The 20,561-nt window shown below is 35.8% G+C and overlaps 1 protein-coding gene across 3 annotated transcripts; it reads left to right on the top strand.

The window, feature by feature from the left end:
- The first annotated feature begins 129 nt into the window (after positions 1 to 129).
- podxl2 (podocalyxin-like 2) lies at positions 130 to 18,266 on the top strand. Of its 3 annotated transcripts, none has more exons than XM_016499602.1 (9): positions 130 to 480; positions 5,570 to 5,830; positions 9,103 to 9,273; positions 10,676 to 11,361; positions 12,409 to 12,483; positions 15,957 to 16,113; positions 17,020 to 17,081; positions 17,209 to 17,388; positions 17,614 to 18,266. In XM_016499602.1, exons 1-9 carry the CDS (start codon positions 447 to 449, stop codon positions 17,824 to 17,826), a joined length of 1,839 nt encoding a protein of 612 aa, XP_016355088.1. In that variant the 5' UTR covers positions 130 to 446; the 3' UTR covers positions 17,827 to 18,266. The 3 variants fall into 3 exon arrangements, with proteins under 3 accessions (XP_016355088.1, XP_016355089.1, XP_016355090.1); XM_016499603.1 differs by having other exon boundaries at positions 5,576 to 5,830; XM_016499604.1 differs by lacking the exon at positions 9,103 to 9,273.
- The last annotated feature ends 2,295 nt before the right edge of the window (positions 18,267 to 20,561 follow it).

Below are 20,561 nucleotides of genomic sequence, written 5' to 3' on the forward strand. Positions count from 1 at the left end.
CTGTCTACAATCTTGTTTGATTATGCGCAGAGTGGAATGGGCGTGGTTAATCATAATCGGCGCTTTCTGATTGGTCGACGTCAGGATTCCATCGTGCTGTCGCTAAAACAAGTTGTTCGGCGGGGTTTAGGACCCTGCGTCGCTGCAGCGGCTCGCCTGCAGTCACTGCGCCAGGAATCAAACCCTCCAAAATCCTCAATCTATCGCTGCAAATCCACCGACTGCAAGAAGAGCAGCAAACGAACCTGCCGTCTAGTTTCCTCGCAGTCACATAACGCTTCGTCTGCCCAACAACTGACCTTTTGTGTTCAATTCCGATGATTAATTCGTGTTAGTGCGTCTCGTCTAGCGCACACTGAGGTCACTAAGCATATGATGCACATGCGAGCGAACTGAAACACTACTGACGCGATTATTTCTCACCGCGATCATTTAAAGCCGCAGAGATGTCAGTCCCGTCTGTCCAGAGCCTGATGTTGGGTGAGTTCAGTATTTTTTTTGTGTTGTATGAATGCATATGTAAATATATTACAACATATTTAATTTTGTATTGTTTTTATAAAAATATCAATGCATTGTATTATTATTGCTAGGTATTATTATTCCCTATTAATTATATTTTTTATAAACTAATCTATTTTATGTGAGTGTGTGTATTTAAAAATATTTATAGCCTGGTGTAATGTTAATGTGTGGTTAAAAAAAAAAAAATTTACTTCTTATTTAATCATTGATAAATGTCAGAATACTAGTTTTGTAATCTGGTACAGTAATCACAAGGTTTGATTCATATTGTGTCTGAAACCAATGTGCATCATTAACACTTCTCATTGTTGCCAAAAGTGGCGAAAAAAAGGCTTTTTCTGAGATGATCATTTATGATTTGTTGATGTGCTTTGCTTGTCCTCATCCCCAGTATGAAGAGTCCAGTCATTGAAGTCATTCAGATATTTGTGTTATTGATCTGGTAGTGCAGATTGTGGCACACGCCCCTTTTTCCTCCCTATCTGGAGACCGAGCTGATGTATTCAGGTCCGGTCAGCATGATTCATCATGTAACTGAGAAAAGAACATTTCGCAGCTGTTGTGGACGCTGATTGTGTTTGGCACGCCGTGTGTGTGATGGCTTGTTATGCCCATGAGGCCACGGCTGACAGATTGTGCTGGTCAAAAGCCGCTCCAGACAGGCCGATGACCAGACACAACAATGACAGGTCAGGTCTGTTTAGTCTAATGGGCAGCACAGATGCAGGCTCAAGCCAAGTCTCTGTTCAACACCCCATTTCACTCTGAAATCAACTGGCATTTGATTCTTTGCTCACCCTCTTTGAGTATTTTGTAACACCATGTTAATAGCTTAGTATTTTTTGAAGTACATTGGAGTGGCGTGTAAATGCCATGGTAAATAGGAAATTACCATGATTTTGTTATGAACAGATATATTAGACTATCATGTAAATATCATTGTATATGCATTTTGCTGTCATATACTGTATGTGTATATATATATATAGTATGGTATGGTATTTTTGGACATGCTACCATGTTTTTAGCATGGTAATCACTCAATAATATAATATATATCAAAATATTACCCCGTTTTGTAGTATTACCATGGTAGTGCATTGTTTTTTTAAACTTATACTATGATATTCTTTAAAAGTACATTGGATTTCGGTATAGTGAACTACTGATGTCATGGTATATGTCAAAATACTGTATTAATATTTAGCTTATAGTTACTGTCCCTTATGAAAATTAACCATGGTTTTACTACAAATAAAACCATGGTTAATCCATGGCAACGTCAAATTAACCATGGTTTTCCTGTTGAAAAAAACCAGCATATGGTATTAGGTATGTTTTGAAGCTGGGATGCTGGTTTGAGCTGGTCTTTTGCTGGTTTATGCTGGTTTAAACTGGTCCTTAGATGGTCATGTGCTGGTCTTAAGCTGGTCGGACCAGTTTAGGACCAGCACATGACCAGCTAAGGACCAGCTTAAACCAGCATCCCAGCTTCAAAACATACCTAACCAGCATATGCTGTTTTTTTCAACAGGGTTGCTACACTAACCATAGATTAACCATCATATTTGTAGTAAAAATGTGGTTATACAAATGGTAATCAATATACCAAAAAACATGGTTACACTTTTACTGTAATAAATACATAGTTAAGTTTCTTAAGGTTTTTTTTTTTCTTTTTTTTGGAGTACCATGTAGATACCATGGTAATCACACGATACCACGATGTATATCAAAATATCACCCTGTTTTTGTGGTATTACTCTGGTAGTACAATGCTTTTTGAATTTATATCATGGTATGCCTTGGTGTACCATATAGTAAACATTTGATGTCATGTCAAAGTACATATCCTTGGAGTACTATGTAACTACCATGGTAAAGACTCAATGTTGTGATATATATCAAAGTATTTTTGATATATCCACCGTTTTTGTGAGATTACCATGTTTTTTTTTTAAATCTTATTCCATGGTATTTTTTAAGTACTTTAGCATACCATGGTCAAAGTGCTGTATTGCCATTTAATTTAGGTTATTGTTACAATATCACTATGTACTGTAGATATCATAGTGGTTTTTTTTCACATTTCCTTGGAGTAATCACCTAATACTATAATATATATCAAAGTATTACCCTGTTTTTGTGGTATTGCTTTAGTAATACAATGTTTTTGGAACTCATACTATGGTACTTTTTGAAGTACGTTGGCATACCATATCGAAAACATTTGATGCCTTGGTCAAAGTACTGTATTGCCATTTAATTTAGGTTATAGTTACAGTACAGTCATGTTTATAAATAGCATCTTTAATTGGACATTGCACCACTAGAAATACCATGGTATATGGTAATAATTCAGTACTGTGGTACAACTCATTCCCTCTTTAGCAATATCAGGCACTGCAGACCTGCAGCTGCCAGTCTTAGACTATAAATCTGCCTCCTAATGCTCAGTGCCACCTGCACCCACAGGCACTGCTGCATTGTAAGCTGGCACAGCCCAGAAACCCATTCAGGTCAGGTGACATCAGCATTTCTCTCGCCGCTGAGCCCGTCTTGACTTGAGCCGCTCGTATGAGACGTGGCTTTTTCTCCGAGAGGTAAGAAAAAGAGATCGAGAGGATTTTAGACAGAGAAATAATTGGCAGCTGTATGTATTCACAGTGTGTTGCTGAAGTCCAGGTGGCTCACACTTCAAATTGGGCCAAGCTTTGTCGGGTTTGATGATTTATGAATCATTTTATTCTGTGTTCAGGCTCCTCGTCTCTTTCAGAGAGAGTCTGATACTGGCGCTGGCTGAACTGCTCATATATTTAATACAATAGCTGCTATGTGACGGATCCGTGTTCGTATCAGATGGCAAAGGATTGTGGCGTCTTGGTCTGAACGGATGAATGTGCACTATTTTAAGACATCTAAAATCAGTCAGACAGAAACAGGTGGGCGCTGGACATGCTGCGACTGCTATGATATGAAACCACAGTGTAGAAGATGTCAAGAACATGTCTGATTTATATTCATTACCATTTGGATTTTTTTGAGCCATGTGAAATTATTTTCATGATATTTATTGCTTATTTATGTATTTGGAGTGACATGATGTAGATAGGTTATTGACAGTTTTTATTAATTTATTTATTTATTTTCTGTATACATCAAATCTTCCTGAAATAAGAACTTAAATGACCAAATATCCTGTATTTTCATCCCGACGTTGGAAATATTTTTGGGGTATATTATTTGTCTCAGGAAACACACTAAATATTAAATGATAAGCATAAATAAGTAGATTTTTATTAATTCAGAGAACCGAGTAAAGGGAGATTTTTTTAAGTTCTTCTTACAAACATTTTTAGCAAAATATGTCCTCTTTTTAGTTGTGTCTCTCTGCAGTTGTTAAAGGTCTTCTTTTGTTTTTCAAGTTTATGTGCAAATGATTCATCTTCATGAGTTTCATTAGCTTTTATGATTAATGTACCATCTAACGTGTGTCCAAACTTTGAGAGCATCTCTGGGGCACAAGGCCAAGGAGCAGCTGTCAGCAAATTCACATTCTTTATTCGCTGTTCAACCGAGGTCAGAAGTAGCTTTGCAGAAACCCGAGTCCACTGAGGCACAATACGATTGCGTCAAACATAATTAATGTGATCTACTGGGGTGGGACGTTGACGGTTTCTAAGGACATACATCACAGAGATAGAGGTGCCTCCTAGGAAGCATATAAACTTGGAGGAAAAGCCCCAAAATTTTTATTCTGTAATTAATTAGTCTTTTTGTTGTAAACTACTATGACCATTGTTGACCAGTGACCATGTAGGGATTGTGAAGCTCCAAAAACGACAATAAAAGCACGATGAAAGTCCATATGACTTGTGCATTGTATTCCAAGTCTTTTGAAGTTGTCTAATAGTTTTGCATTAAGATCAGACACAAAGTAATTATTCACTGATAATCTCTAAAATATCATTTGGATCATTTCCAAGAACCAATGGCATTCGGCATCATCGACATCAAGCCTGTGCATTGAGTTTTCGCGCCTTATTTGAATGCAAATAAGAAAGTGCCATGGCAACAAAGTTGTTGTATAATGTCCAAATTTTGAAGAATTGTATGCTAGCTCTTATGCTGCAGGTGTACAAGTGACATTTCGTTGCACTTTTCCAAGTTGAACGTTGGATCGTCAGACTTCCGAATTCCGAGTTGAATAGAATGTAGCATTACTGATAAATGTAGAATGTTTGTCAAAAAACAAAGTGGTCTTTTAATCTTTAATTCTCTTTAATTTACTAAGTAAATTTCATTTGGTTATTTGGGATTATACTCTCCAGCAATATCCCATTTTGGAAGTTTCCGCAGCATTGCATGGCTTGAGTTCACTGGCCGTCCCGGGTCTGTAAAACCACTGGAACGTTTCCAGAAAGCAAAGTTGATCAATTCATAAATTGGAGCAGGAAGTGGCCGGTTTTTCCATCCTGTTAATTACCACACAATCACACACACTTGCTAGATATAATACCAGAGTTGCCGAGGCGTATGCCTGCTGGTCTCCTTAATTAAACCAAGCCTCGCTAGAGAATATGTTTAATTAAATTGATCCATGAATAAAAACTAAAGCCGTGTCAGAATTAGAGAACTGTGTAATTGGCTTTGAAACTCCAACTTAGCTCCAACAGAAGGCTAGTTGCCCCCCCAGTTGTCGCCTTTTTCGGCTGTCCAGTGTTAAAGCCAGCACTAATCCTGTGGTGACCTGGTAGGGCGAGGAAAGATAAGACCGGGTGGTTTGAGAGACAACACTAAGCCGCCATGATAGGGAACCATCTGTGGTTGAAGCCCATCGGGGCCAGGACTCAAGACGTCTCCAGTCAGAGTTTGATGGATCTATATATATCCTTGAAACCATCTGTCACTGTTGAAGCTATTAAGAATAATTAATTTGCGGTGAAAGAGTTGGTTTGGTTCATTAGTGCTGATTTTGATCTGTGTATTCAATGAGGCCGAGTTCAAAAAGTGAGCTTTTTAAATCTCTTTTCCTTTCATTTAGGTTCAGTTTTCCTGGTTTTGGTGTGTGCCGAGGTTCTGAGCGCTGGTCCAGCGCTCCTACCCAACCCTCTCCGCTCCCACGGGCCAGTTCTGGATGTTCCAGAAGGCTTTAAGGAACACGATGAGGTCTCGAGGGATCGCAGGCCTGGCTTCATGGAGAGTTCTCAGGAGAGCTCTGGATTCTTCAGCGAAGACAGCGAGGATGGCAAGAACGCTCAAATCGAGACCAAAGACAGCGGTGTTGACCTAAGTGCCATGAATGGTGAGTAGAAGCAGTAAGTCATCAAGTTTGTCTATGTAAACTTTAAAAGTCATAAAGTCTTTCCTTTTTCATCTGACGTCATGAATCTCATTTGTCAATTAGAGGTGTAAATATTCGCTCTTGACAATGGTATGACTTCATTCAATTACAAACAAAATTTGGTTGCATATTTACGATCAAAAATGGGTCAAGTACTTGTCGTTTATCAACTAGGGGTGTTAATATATTCACTCTGACAACAATTTTACTTGATTCAGTTATGAACGAAATTTGGTTGCAATATTATGTTGGAAAATGCGTCAAGTGCTTGCCATTTGTTAACTAGAAATGTAAATATATTCACTCTGACAATGTTTTGACTTGATTCAATTATGGACACAATTTGGTTGCATTTATGATCAAAAATGGGTCAAGTGCTTGTCATTTGTTAAATAGAAATGTAAATACATTCGCTCTGACAACGTTTAGACTTAATTCAGTCATGAACAAAATTTGGTTGCAATATTATGTTTGAAAATGATATATAATTTCACAACCAAATGTAGTTGTTGGTTTTTTTTTGCAACCAGAATTGCTCTGATAGTGATCTGACATGATTGAATTATGAACGAAATTTGGTTGCATATTTACGATCAAAAATGGGTCAAGTACTTGACTTTTGTCAACTAGGGATGTTAATATTTTCGCTCTGACAACTATATGACCTAATTCATTTATGAATGAAATTTGGTTGCATATTTACGGCTGAAAATAGGTCAAGTACCTATCATTTGTCAGCTCGGGGTGTTAATACAGTATTCGTTCTGACAACGATTTGACTTAATTACGAGCAAAATTTGGTTGCAATATTACATTCGAAATTGGGTCAAGTGCTTGACATTTATCAACTAGATGTGTAAATATATTTGCTCTGACAATTATTTGACTCGATTCATTTCCTATTGAAATCTGGTTGCATATTTATGTTCGAAAATGGTTGCAAAATTATGCTGCACCTGTAAATTGTGCAACAAAGGCACTGAATGACGACAGATTCATATTAAGTCAGTATCTCTGTATGACTCGGCCTCTAGACACAGTTATTTAACTCGCAAAAATGAGAGGCAGTTAGAGTTGTAAAGTGGTGTGAACAACAGCTTTTAGGACTCGTTATCGTGCGTCATTTCCTCAACACCTGCAGTCCCCTCCTGATGTTTACCTTATTTTTGTTGATTAGAGTTTTGTCGACTTTAACAATTCCACTGATGTTTCTTCAGTCCACCCTGCGGTCGTGGACGTGTTTGGCAGCAGTGAGTAGAGAAAATATACCCACTTTCTACACAACGCCTGGAAATTAATGTGCCCGAAAACAGTATTATTTTTAGTTCACCTGCTAGCTCGCTAACCGCAGTGGCCTGTTTCCGGTGTGTGCGTATGAGACAGAGAGAAGGACGGAGCTGCCATGAGGAGTGTGACATTTTTTGATTTTCTCTGGTGGATATCAGCTTGATTCAACTGGCACACTCACGCTGTATGCTAAGTGAGACATTACTGTTTTAATTTCTCAAATTAGTGATTTGAACAAACCCATAATCCTACATATTAAACCTTGGCACGTAACTCACTCGCACTCACGTTTTTTATGAAACATTTTTAGGTTAATAGTTGGTCTCTGTGGGTGCACTGGATGGACCTGAAGACAACAACACAGCTATCTGCTTTAGAACTTGAGACAAACTTGAAAATGTTTGGTTAATTGTTTTACGTTATATCCTGGCTCTGTGCCTGCACCTCCTCAAAATGAGTGTTTATCTGTTTAGGAAATAGACAGACTTTCTTTTGCTCAGTCTATCTGTCTGTCTATCGATTTATCATTCTGTCTATCTAGATGCTTGTTTAGACATTTTGCTATCTATCTATCTATCTATCTATCTATCTATCTATATCTGTCTAGACGTCTATCTGTCTATTGTTCTATCTATCGCTCTATCTGTCTGTTGTTCTATCTATCTATCGTTCTATTGATGTCCATCTATTGTTGTCTGTATCTGTCTAGATTTTTGTTGTTCTATCTGTCTATTGTTCGGTCTGTTGTTCTATCTATCTATCTGTTGTTTTATCATCTATTTATATCGTTCTGTGTGTTGTTCTATCTATCTATCTATCTATCTATCTATCTATCTATCTATCTATCTATCTATCGTTCTGTTGTTTTATCATCTATTTATATCATTCTGTGTGTTGTTCTATCTATCGTTCTGTTGTTCTATCTATCATCTGTTGTTCTATCTATCTATCGTTTGGTCTGTTGTTCTATCTATCTACTATCTATCTGTTGTTTTATCATCTTTATATCGTTCTGTGTGTTGTTCTATCTATCTATCGTTCTGTTGTTCTATCTATCTATCTATCTATCGTTCTGTTCTATCTATCTATCGTTCGGTCTGTTGTTCTATCTATCTATCTATCTATCTATCTATCTATCGTTCTGTTGTTCTATCTATCTATCTATCGTTCTGTTGTTCTATCTATCTATCGTTCGGTCTGTTGTTCTATCTATCTATCTATCTATCTATCGTTCTGTTGTTCTATCTCTCTATCGTTCGGTCTGTTGTTCTATCTATCTATCTATCTATCTATCTATCTATCTATCGTTCTGTTGTTCTATCTATCTATCTATTGTTCGGTCTGTTGTTCTATCTATCTATCTACTATCTATCTGTTGTTTTATCATCTATTTATATTGTTCTGTGTGTTGTTCTATCTATCTATCGTCTGTGTCTGTCTAGATTTTTGTCTAGACGTCTATCTGTCTATTGTTCTATCTATCTATCTATCCTTTATTCGTTCTATCATTCTGTCTGTTGTTCTATCTATATATCGTTCTATTGATATGTATCTATTGTTGTCTGTATCTGTCTAGATTTTTGTCTTATCTGTCGATCTGTTGTTCTGTCTGTCATTCTATCTATCTATCTATCTATCTATCTATCTATCTATCTATCTATCTATCCCTGTGCTCTTTTTGTCTACTCTCACAGGAGTTTTCATTCCTCTTGTCCCTTTCACACATCCACTGTCTTTAATTAGTGTGAAGACCTCCAGTTACCTGATGCTTTTCATCCCAAACCAGTAGCAGTTCAGTAATTGAACAGAGGGAGGAATGATTCCACTGGATCTTAGGCGATGTCGAAAAACACTGACTCTGTTGCTGTCAAATTTGCAGTTGTGTTATTGTTCTCTAAAAGATGCTTTCAGAAGTAGTAGATGTATTTGTTTGTTTTTGCTCTCAGAGCGCTGTCTGATGCCCAAGAAGGTGGGACCTTGTCGTGGGGCGATCCCTCGCTGGCACTTTAACCCCGTCACTAAAAAGTGCGAAAACTTCATATTTGGGGGCTGCAGAGAGAATCGCAATAACTTCCTGTCACTGGAGGAGTGTGCCAAAGCTTGCCACACAGTCTCTGGTATGCTGCTTTTTTTTATTACATCCAGTTATGATAATTTTCTTGATAAAGTATAGATATAGCATCTCTCTCCTGCTGACTCTAGACAATAGCTCTCCTCATTACAGCGCGTTTCAGTGTGGCAGTGTGTGTGTCTCATGAATAATCAGGCTGCATTCGAGAGCTCTCGGGTCCCTGATGTGTGTGCTGTGCCAAACGCAGGTGCAGTGCTGCAGTGCAGCTGCTCGAATCTGCTGTACTCAAGAAACTTAAGATGAATAAGACAGCATGCTCCCGTCAGATCTTACTAAACAACCTCATCCTACTATACTATACTGTGAAAACAGCATTTTCTTAATCAGTGTTTTGTAATCATGTACTTGATTGCTCTATATCAATGAACTATCATGTAAAACTCAACAAACTAAATGTTTACAAGGTTATGCAATAATATAACATGCTTTTAATATGCTTTAGTATACTTTATGCTTTGCTATATTATACAAGACTTTGGCATCTTTGACTTTTCTGTATCCCACTTGAGATGGCCAATATTCATACTTATACCGATATTCACACTTTTAAACTTAGGTTATCGGTTGTTTAATATTAAGTCTAACGATTAATAATGAGTCTCTAAAGACAGTGTTAAGCTATGTTTAGATGTAGCCCAAAAGAAAGATGAAAATACGTTTATGACTATTTATATCAAAACTTTGCATCAATATAATTGCATAAATAAAAAGTAATATTTCATACTAAAAAACATTCAAATATTTTAATATAGTTAATTATTATAATATATCATATTGTTAAATATCTGTAATGCATATAATGATTTTATTGGCGTTGTCCAGTGTTGTTTTAGTTTCATTAATGCACTATTTTAGTTTTTAATAATATTTTGAAATAGTTTTATTTTTATATTTTCTAATTTCAATTAAATGTTAGAAAAAGTGAAAAAAAACATTTTTTTAGTTTTTTTTTTTTAAGTATTTTCATAATTAGTTTTTGCTTTAAATCACTAGATTTTTTCGATTTAGTGATTTCAGATGCTATACTGAAAGATTTTATTTTTGTAAATTTCCAAGTAATGACATTTTTTTGTTTTTAGTTTTAGTTAATTATAATAACCCTGATGTAGTCTAACAGCATAAATAAAGAAATAATTTTTGGCTCTCAGACACTTACATTTTAAAATAATCGGTATTGTATCAATCATATAAAGTCAGTATCGGTTGGTCTCTAAATCCCAATACTACCAAACTTGAAAAACCAACTACAAATACCAACTATACAGTTATAGCTTAGTATAAACATAATTTAGAATAGTTCAGTTTAGCACAGTATAGTTTAGAATACTAGAGTGTGTGTACTTTGTCTCTGAAATGTTTACAACTTTTCTTGCTTTATTTAATCATAGATTACAGCCCTTCATCCCCAGAACCACCATCTTCACCACTTTCTCTGAGCCAAAAGCCCATTGTGACGAACCTCTCTTCCTCATTGTTTGTCCCTACGACTGAGTCCGTGGACCCGGAGCGGTGGGAGAGTGATTCAGAATCGAGTGGCTTCCCTCTGCACCCCTCCCCGGGGCCGTCAGTCGCAGGTGCCCAAGACCACGCCCACTCCACTGCCACGCCCCGTCTCCTTGGACTCGCACGTCAGAACCAGCCAGAGGCCACAGCTGGGCCTGACAGGCGTCTGACATCCGATGACCCGTTTGATGACGAGAGGGGCCGTGAGGTAACACAAGCGCCCACGGCTCCTGAAATCGGCCCCCTGCCCAGCCGGGAGCCCCTGCAGCCTGACAAACCACACCTGGATGATTCTGAGGAAGAGGAGGATGAGGAAGAGTTGGTGGTTTTCCCCACCGCACTGGATGAGGAGGAAGAGGACGAATGGCGATACCTCACGCCGCTCACAACCGGACCCTCATCCTCCCCCACTTCAGACCTGCCGCCTGTGGTCTTCACCGAAACCGCCTGGCAGGGGACGCCGCTCACCACAACGGAGGATGAGGAGGGGGCAGAGCTTCGTCACGGCGGCACCGAATATCTCGCCGAAACGGAGCTTCACGACTCAGAGCTGTCACAGGAGGCCGAGCAGGTACTCAATGGCAGAAAATAACAAATTAATTGAGCTCTGTAATAATATAATACAATAATATATGCAATAATATATCCCTTCTTGCATTAAATGTTCAAAGAATTCAGAATTCAGCTGTAGGTCAGATACTCTCTGCTCAAAAATAAAAATATGTACCATTGAATAAAATATATTTTTTATTTTAAATATATTTAAATGTGAATATATAAAAGTATCTTTATTGTATACCCGTATATTATATAACATTTAAATAATGAATATATATTATTAAATATTATTATATTAATATTATTATACATTTCTTACTATTATTATGTCTAATTATAAATATATGACAAATAGTAAAGTATATTATGATATGAAATAATGTATAAATATAATAACAAGAAGAAATGCCTTGAAAGAATCAGTATTATTATAGTATTTATTCATATTTTGGATTAGTTTTTATTTTTATATTTTCCGTTTTTATTTTAGCTCAAGTTTTAGTACTTTAGTTTTGTCTTAAATTTTAAATTGAAATTGTCTTAAATTTAATTGTTTATTTTTATTTCAGTTTCAATTTTATTTTAGTTTTAATTTTAGTACTTCATCTTAAAGATATTTATTTCAGTAAGTGCCAAGGCAATATTTCTGATGTTCAGTTTTTCATCTATTGTGTCTATATATTATGTCACCCTCCGAATTTCAAAAATGATCTTTAATAGTTTTCATTTTAGCTAACAATAACAACGCTGGTAAGAAGTAATGTTATGTACTTTTTTTTTCATTTCAACTTTTAAAAATATCGACAAAACAAGTTTGAATTCTACAGGTGGTTCTTACTATACAATTCTCAATTGTTTGTTTGGATGAAATATGTTGTGTCTTTGTGGAATGATTTCACAGTTGATTGATTTTGTCTGACTGCGTTGGAAGAGTAATGGGTTTATAGTTTTGTTCTCCAGGCAGCGCGGCAGGTTGTCAGCGAGCGTTTTGGTTAAACCACAACAATCCACTGCGATCCTTCGACTGCTAAACACCCTTTTTGTTTCTCACTCTGTGCAGGTGATTTGCGTTGACTGGAGCAACCTCGCAGGAAAGGGCTACGTTATACTCAACATGACAGACAACTTTGACTGTGTAAGTGCCATTTATTTATTTTTTTTTACAAAACCCAACCCAGAACTCTCTAGCTAACCCTAACCCAGCCACACATTGTTCTTGCATACGCAAACCACTTGCATTTTCTTCATAAAAATCTGTTTTTCCATCACGATCACTGATGGATCCTCTGCAGTGAATGGGTGCCGTCAGAATGAGAGTCATCACAATAATCCACACCACTCCAGTCCATCAACTAACATCTTGAGAAGCATAAAGACGCGCAATTGTAAGAAACAAATTTTAACTTCAAACTTTTGCTTCTGGCCAAAATATGATGATCCATAATAACGCTTCCTTCAGTAAGAAAAAGTCCCATCCCCTGTTGTCCTCTGACATCAAAATCCATCCACATATTAGTTTACTTATAAACGGTGCTTGATCTGTTCATATTTCTTTCCTGATTCAGACAAAATGCTTCACTGGAGAAAGCAATATTATGGACAGAGGAATTGTGTGAAGTTAAAAATGTCTTAATAATGGATTTGTTTCTTACAAACACACAGCTTTTGTCTTCTCCAGATATTAACTGATAGTGGTGTGGATTACTTGTGATGTTTTTATCAGCTGTTTGGACTCTCGTTCTGACGGCACCCATTCACCTCAGTGTCTGTTCTTCACATAAAGCAATCATATGGCTTCTGCAGACTTAAAATATAGTGCACAAGTGCACACTTTTTGGAGCTTGATAGTCCCATTCATTTTGGCTTAATAATTGGCATATAAGAGTAAAGATGTAAAGATCATAAGCAGATCATTTGATTTGACAATTTGATGAGAAATGTTCATTTTGAGATCTCAGACCAGTTATTTTAGTTTCATTACGATATGGTTTATTATTATTTTAAGTTGGTTTTATAGTTTCATTTTAATTTTAGTTAAATTTGTAGCAATTATGTTGTGTTTTAGTCCTTTTTATTAGTTTTCTTTGTCTAATTAGTTTTTATTTCAGTTTTACTTTTAGTAATTTTAGTACTTCAACTTTAAACAAAATTCATGGCCACGTTTTATCTATTTGTTCTCTCTTTTCAGTAAATCATGGCCATGTTGTACTTATTCGTTCATTTTAATTAGTTAAATCACAGCCATGATTTAACTAAAATGAGGGAACAAATTAGTACAATGTGGCTGTGACTTACTAAATTTAGGAAACTAATAAATTAATCAGAAGTGGGAATTAATTCAGTCATAATTAATCAGTCGTGGGAATGAATTCTTAATGTCTTGTTTTTTAATGTAATTCATTTCAATTAAGGTTTTTTGTTTTAGTATTTTTAGTTTTATTCAACGATAACAGCACTGTCTTTGACTCAAATCACTGCAGTTTGAGACATTGTTGAGAGGAGACACGTGAGTTTCCCAGCGTCTTTCGCTCAGAAGAAACATCGAGACTTCAGCTTCAGTTCTCTGTTGAATCTTACTGCTGTCTAACGCGACTGTTGCGTTTGATAAGGATCACACCGACACAGCGAGTAACATCAAATTATCGTATCTTTTTACTTAACCTCTCTGTTTCAGACCCCAGTAAACGAACACATACATTGGTCAGGCATGACAGAATGCTTTCAGCACAATCAAACTCGATGCATCACTGAACACTAACTCAATGCATTATCAAACAACACTTGTGTGAGAACACAACAGCGACCCTGTGATGTTTCATTGGCACATACACGTTCTCGCCGGCGTAGAAGAAGCCGGTCGTCTGTTGCCACGGTAACGCTCCAGTGGCACGTAATTGCAGCATGATCACGGAGAACTTTCCCCCCGCCGGTGCTCCGACAGCTGCGCGCTAAACTGCCAAATCTCCTGCGATGGAGCCCTGCTTTGAACCCGAGCGGCACTGCAGAGGCATTGATCAGAAACCAATCCATCCCACTGGACGAGAGCTCGGAGTCTCCTGAATGACTCAGCACTGGAAAACTGAGTCTGATTTCTGTTCAGAGGACGTCTGAGCCTCTTGAGCGCAAACGTGAGGTGGAGAAACATCTCAGACATGACGTCTCAGTGACAGACAAAGCAGACCTGTTTTTTTTTTTAGGTGGGTCACTGGTTCTCTGTCTGTAGAGAGCTTCATTTGGCCCCATAGTTTATTTCAAAGGACATTTTTGTGTCACTTTTCCTTTCAATCATCAATTGGTATTTAATTATATCACCATAAATGTATTTACTTGGTTTTGTTTGTTATGTCACATTTCAGGGTGCATTTTCTGACGAATTCCATGTTAATTCTGTTTTATATAAATACAATTTACATCTTATGTACAGTATGCTCATATTTTATTCTATTTTTATTTATTTATGACATTAATTCATATCTTTTTCATACTGTCCACTATATTACATTTACATGTATGTCATTTCTACATATAATGCGTGCATTTATATTTCAGTTTTACTGTATTTATTTATGATGCATTAAAGCATATATACTGTAATTATATGATCATATATTTATTTGATTTTGCATTTTATATTACATTTCAAGGTGTTTTTTTGACAAATGTCAGTTTTTTCACATAAATACAACTTAGGTCTTATTTATGCTCACGTTTTACTGTATTTTTATTTATTGGTTACACCATTTTATGATGTATTTAATATTTTTTGTTTACTATATTGCACTGAGATTTGTGAATATTTGTGAACATCTATTCTCCCTTTTATTTGTATTTATTTATTTATTTGTTTGTGACATTGCATGGTGCATTAAAGCTTATGCAATTATATTATCATATATTTATTTTAATTTTGTTTGATATATTAATTTCTAGGTGCATTTTCTGACAAATATTATGTAATTTTTCGTTTACATAAATACAATTAAAACCTATTTATATTTTCATTATCACATTTTATCACATTTTACTTTCACTTTATTTATTGATTACATCGTTTAATTTTTTTAAATTGTATTCTGTTCACTATATTACGTCATTGAAATATATTTCATTTTGACATAAATACATTTGCACATTTATACTCCCATTTTATTGTATTTATTTATTATTAGCAACATTACATGTCTTAAAGTATTTTATATATGTATTTAAATTTGTCCTCTATATTACATTTATATTACATTTATATTACATTTCAATGTGAATTTTCTGACAAATTCCACTTAATTTTTCATTTACATAAATGCAACCGACGCCTTATTTATGCTCACATTTTACTTTATTTTTATTTACTTAGTTTTTATTGTCTATTATATTACATTTATTTTTACATGAATTTTGTACAAATTTATACTATTAATTTATTGTATTTATTTATTGATTAGAGCATTTCATGTGCTTTTTCATTATATATTTAATTTTGGATTTTATATCCCTCCATACACACAAATGTAAATGTCACTTTTTTTTTTCACCACTGTATTTCTCAGTTTTCCCATTTCAGGACAGTGACATTTTCGTGATGGTTTGTGTCTTGTGTGTGTCTCACAGGATGAGTTTCGTATGGAGAGCGGCGACAGACTCCTGGAGATGCTGGAAAACACTTTCTCCAGAAAGATGAACATCCCACAAGGCTCCTGGCTCATTTTCCTCAGCAAACCCACACAGCAGGACCACCAGCTGCTGATGGCCTTAGCCAGCGAGCAGGGTAACACACACACACACACACACACACACACTTGCTCGGGGCCTCTGTGGTCACATGTAATGTGAGGTTTATTGTTAAAATGAGTTTGTTGGCTTGTTGAATTTGTTGGCTTTTCATTTCATGCTCTCTATATAAATGATAAAAATAGCACGTGTTATCTCTCACATCTCTGTTCGGTGCATTAGTAAGATGTTGTATCTACTCGGGTGAATCTTACAAAGCCTGTCAAAGGCTTGTTTGAGGTCGTATTACATTGCAAGATCAAAAGAATAAAATGAGTAATGATGTTTTGCTTTAAGAAAATAAAGCCTGTTTAGGTACCTGTTTAAGATGTTTTGACATTTTTATCATCATTTTCATGTCAGTGAAGCCCATTGTGCCGTCAATTCTTATTACCAAAATAAAGAAATTAGGTTACACTTATTTTACGGTGTCAGCGTTACAGTGTACATTGTATTCAAGTACTCAGTAATATTAATTAACAACATATACTTACTGTATGGTTAGGATTAGGGCTTGGTTTAGGGTTATTGCATGTATTTATGCATAATTTATTTTATTACTATTGTAAGTTCATGTAACAAGGACACTATAAAATAACGTGTTACTAGAAATTATTAAAGTATTCATGTGATATGGTAGTATTTGTAGTACTGAATGTAATTTATTTTATTAATTTTTTTTAAATGTGTTCAGATAATAATTGAATGATAATAACAATAATTTTGTGGCTTGCATTACTGAGAATTTTAGGGGTAAATGTGCTTTTGTTATTGTCACAATGCAAAAAAAAAATAAATAAAAATTCTCTCGACCCAAATTGTTCATTATATTTACACACTTTCTTAAAAAACATTCTATAGTATTTTAGTCTAATTTTCTTTTCATACTGTCTTTTCGCTGAAGAAATCATCCCTCCAAAAGACGTCCTGCCAATGCTGGGGGAAATCAGAAGCGGTCTATACGAGGTGAGGCTGAAATGCAGTAAATAATAGTAAAATAAATACATTTATGCAATATGGATAATAAATATTTATTATTATTAATAATAATATTTTTTAAATTTAATTTAATAATTATTATTAATTCATTCAGATCGGAATTCAGAATTATTCGACTGTGAACACGTGCCACTCGAGGCCCAGTCAGACCCGTAGCGACTACGGGAAGCTGTTTGTGGTTCTAGTGATCATCGGATCGGTTTGCGTACTCATTATTGCTTCTGGAATCATCTATATCTGCTGGCAGCGTCGTTTACCCAAACTCAAAAACATGGTAAGTCTTTGATATGGTGTTTGCTTTAAAAAAAAAACTGAGGTACAAGTCCAAATGTTCTGTGGTAATGACAAATGATGCAGTCAACAGAGCTCGAGTGCGATTAATTTGCGACTCGAATTCTAATTACTAACCTCAACATTCTCTGAATGGCGTGTCGGGTTCAAATTAATTTACTATTGTCTTGTGATTTTTCGTCTCTTCTGGTTTACGGCGCGTCCGAAGTCGAGAGGCGAAGAACTTAACTTTGTGGAGAACGGTTGCCATGACAACCCCACACTGGACGTAACCAGCGACAGCCAATCAGAGATGCAGGAGAAGAAACACAGCGCCAATGGGGTGGCGGCGGGCGGGGACGGGGGAAACGGTTGGCAGGTGCTCGTCAATAAGCCCGGGAAAGATGAAGAAGACAACCAGGAGGAAGACACGCACCTTTAATCCCGGGAAAAATAATCAGAAAAACCGTCATGGGAAAGCAGAATCGCATTACAGACTATGAAGGCACAAAACATTTTCAAGCTTTTTCAAAACATCTGCTCTATAAAATGTGATGTCTTTTGGCTTGTATAACGTTTTTCTTTATCTGCATTACTAAATTCAGACGGACTAAAAAGTGCTTTAAAATGCGACTTGTATGATATGACAATTTTCAGTGCAGAATTTATTTAAATCGAATGTGTCAAACAATCAGTGAGGCATTTTATCATTTAAAATTTGTTACAAATTTCTTAGAAAAATTGTTTCTTGCACTGTTGAAGCAATAGTTCAAACTCCAAAACGTGAAATATGTCGTTTAACTCGCACACGTGGTTCCAAATATATGCAGTTATGGTGCGTTCAAGTCATGTCGGATAGATCGTATTTACGAGTTGAACGCACATGAACTCCCAGGAGGACTTGAACGCAGCATTACTTTTTCTGTGGAACAAAAACAATTTTTTTTAAGTATCTTCACAACAGTTCGTTTCCATACAAAACGGTTCATAGTGACCGCCTATTAAAAAAAAAAAGTTGATAAATTCCTTTTTTTTTTTTTTTTACCAGTGGTAGAAACCTAACTCCATATTAAAAGTCTGTGTAAAGCTATATTAAATGTGTTCTGAGTTTGTCACACCACAGAAAAATTAACCACCCAGCCAAATTTGAATGAAAAAAAAAAAACCGCCAAGTAAATAAAGGTATCAAAATCGTGAAAAAATAAGCCATTACACAGACTTTAAAAGAAGTTTTATGAAATTGTGCGTAAAGATTCTTCAAATCTTGTTTCATGGAAAAATGGCATACAGGTTTGAAATGGCTTTAAGGCAGTTAAATGACTACATTTTTTCTTTTGGGTGAATTACAGAAAAAAACACTAGTGTACTTGAAGACCGAGAACCCTGATAGCACACGTACATCTCAGAGACATCTATGTGATGTGCGTGTTTACATCTGGAAGGCGTGTTTTTTTTTTAGTGTTTGCTCATCTCCAGTACGTCTATAGGACGTTTCCTATCAGATGTCAAATAGATGTTTAGAAGATGTCTTTAAGATGTTTATGATTTAGAATGAATGTAAAACTGACATCTTAAAGACGTCTATCAGATGTTTGTACACAGCAGATGCTTTCCAGATGAAGTGATCTTTAACAGACATCTTGCAGACGTACCTGTGCTGTCTGGGAAAGAGATTGTACCAAGGTTTTTTGTAGATATACAGTGTATCTCTAATACACTATAGTCAGTCATTCTCATTTTTTACTTATTTCAATGCAAGTATTTACAGTTAAGCAGGCTGCATATTGTGTTTTTACATGCTGAATGCTGGATGGACGCCTACCTGCCTTGCTCCTTTATTGTGCATCGGAATGGCTGCTCCTTACTGGATTGATGTCGCTATTTATTTATTATATTTTTTATATTGCACCTTTAACGTTGCTCAGCACCAACGGCCTCCAAAGCAGAACAAGATTCTCCATACAAAAGAATCTTTCATATAGAAATGTGTTGAATGGAGCTAAATAATGATTTCTTTTATATGTTTTCAGTGTTCATTGAAATTGTTCAATCTTTTAAACGCAAACGTAAACGTGATCACAATCAAAAAAAGTGTCATGTTAGCTATCATAGTGATGATCTTGTTTATGGTACAGTCTATGTGTCAAAGAACAATCTTATTTGTCGCAATAGAAAGGCTTTTCCTTATTAATTTTAAGTGCATGAAACAATGTAGTGTCTATGCACATGTCAGGGGTCAACTGATTGTACACAATTTAGCAAACGTGAACCGTTCATGTTTTACGGATTTAAATGGTTAGTACTCCAGAACGCTCTATATACATACATTTTTGTTTGTTTATTAAGCCTTGACGTAGGAGAGTTTGACGCCAGTGTTGAACGCTTATTTTGTACATTTCTGTCCTGGTACGAGAGCTATTAGCAAATTTGCACTTTCTCCATTTTGATTTTGTACCTCAAACTGCTTATGTATCTGATTGTAAGGAGGTTTAGATCTCGTTGTTTTCTGGTAATTTTATGGTATACCACCTCTTAAAAATGCAAAAAAAATAAATAAAATAAATGTTTTAAGAAGTCTTGTCCGGCACTTCTTAAACGCACCACAAAGTATAGACTGTCCCTGCTGCCCTCTACTGAATAATGAATGAATTACCATCTAAAATTTAATTATATTTAAGGATTTTGAACAGTTAAAACAAGATTAAAGTTTAAATCCATATTTTATTTTCTCTGATATTGATAAAGTAATAGAACATTTTAACATTGCATTGGTCATGCTACTAAACCCTGTGAAACATTACAATGTTCAACTTCTGAACGATGGCACTAGAAGATATATAATATGACGGTAACACTTTACTTGAAGGGGTGTGCATAAGACTGACATGACACCTACATAATCATGACATGACACGTCATGAATATGAAGGAGGTTTTATGCATGTTTATGACAACTGTCATTAAGTGTCATTCGCTCAGTTATGTCATTTTTAATGCAAATATGACATTATTTGACCTAACCCTAACCTAACCCTACCCCTACCTTTACCCCTAACCATAGCCCATAACAAAGACATCTCAAACAATGTCATCTTTGCATTAAAAATTATATAACTGAGCGAATGACACTTAATGACAGTTGTCATAAACATGCATAAAAAACCTTCATATTCATGA

Source organism: Sinocyclocheilus anshuiensis, unplaced genomic scaffold (genome assembly GCF_001515605.1).
Source record: "Sinocyclocheilus anshuiensis isolate Anshui unplaced genomic scaffold, SAMN03320099.WGS_v1.1 scaffold118, whole genome shotgun sequence".
NCBI lineage: Eukaryota > Metazoa > Chordata > Actinopteri > Cypriniformes > Cyprinidae > Sinocyclocheilus > Sinocyclocheilus anshuiensis.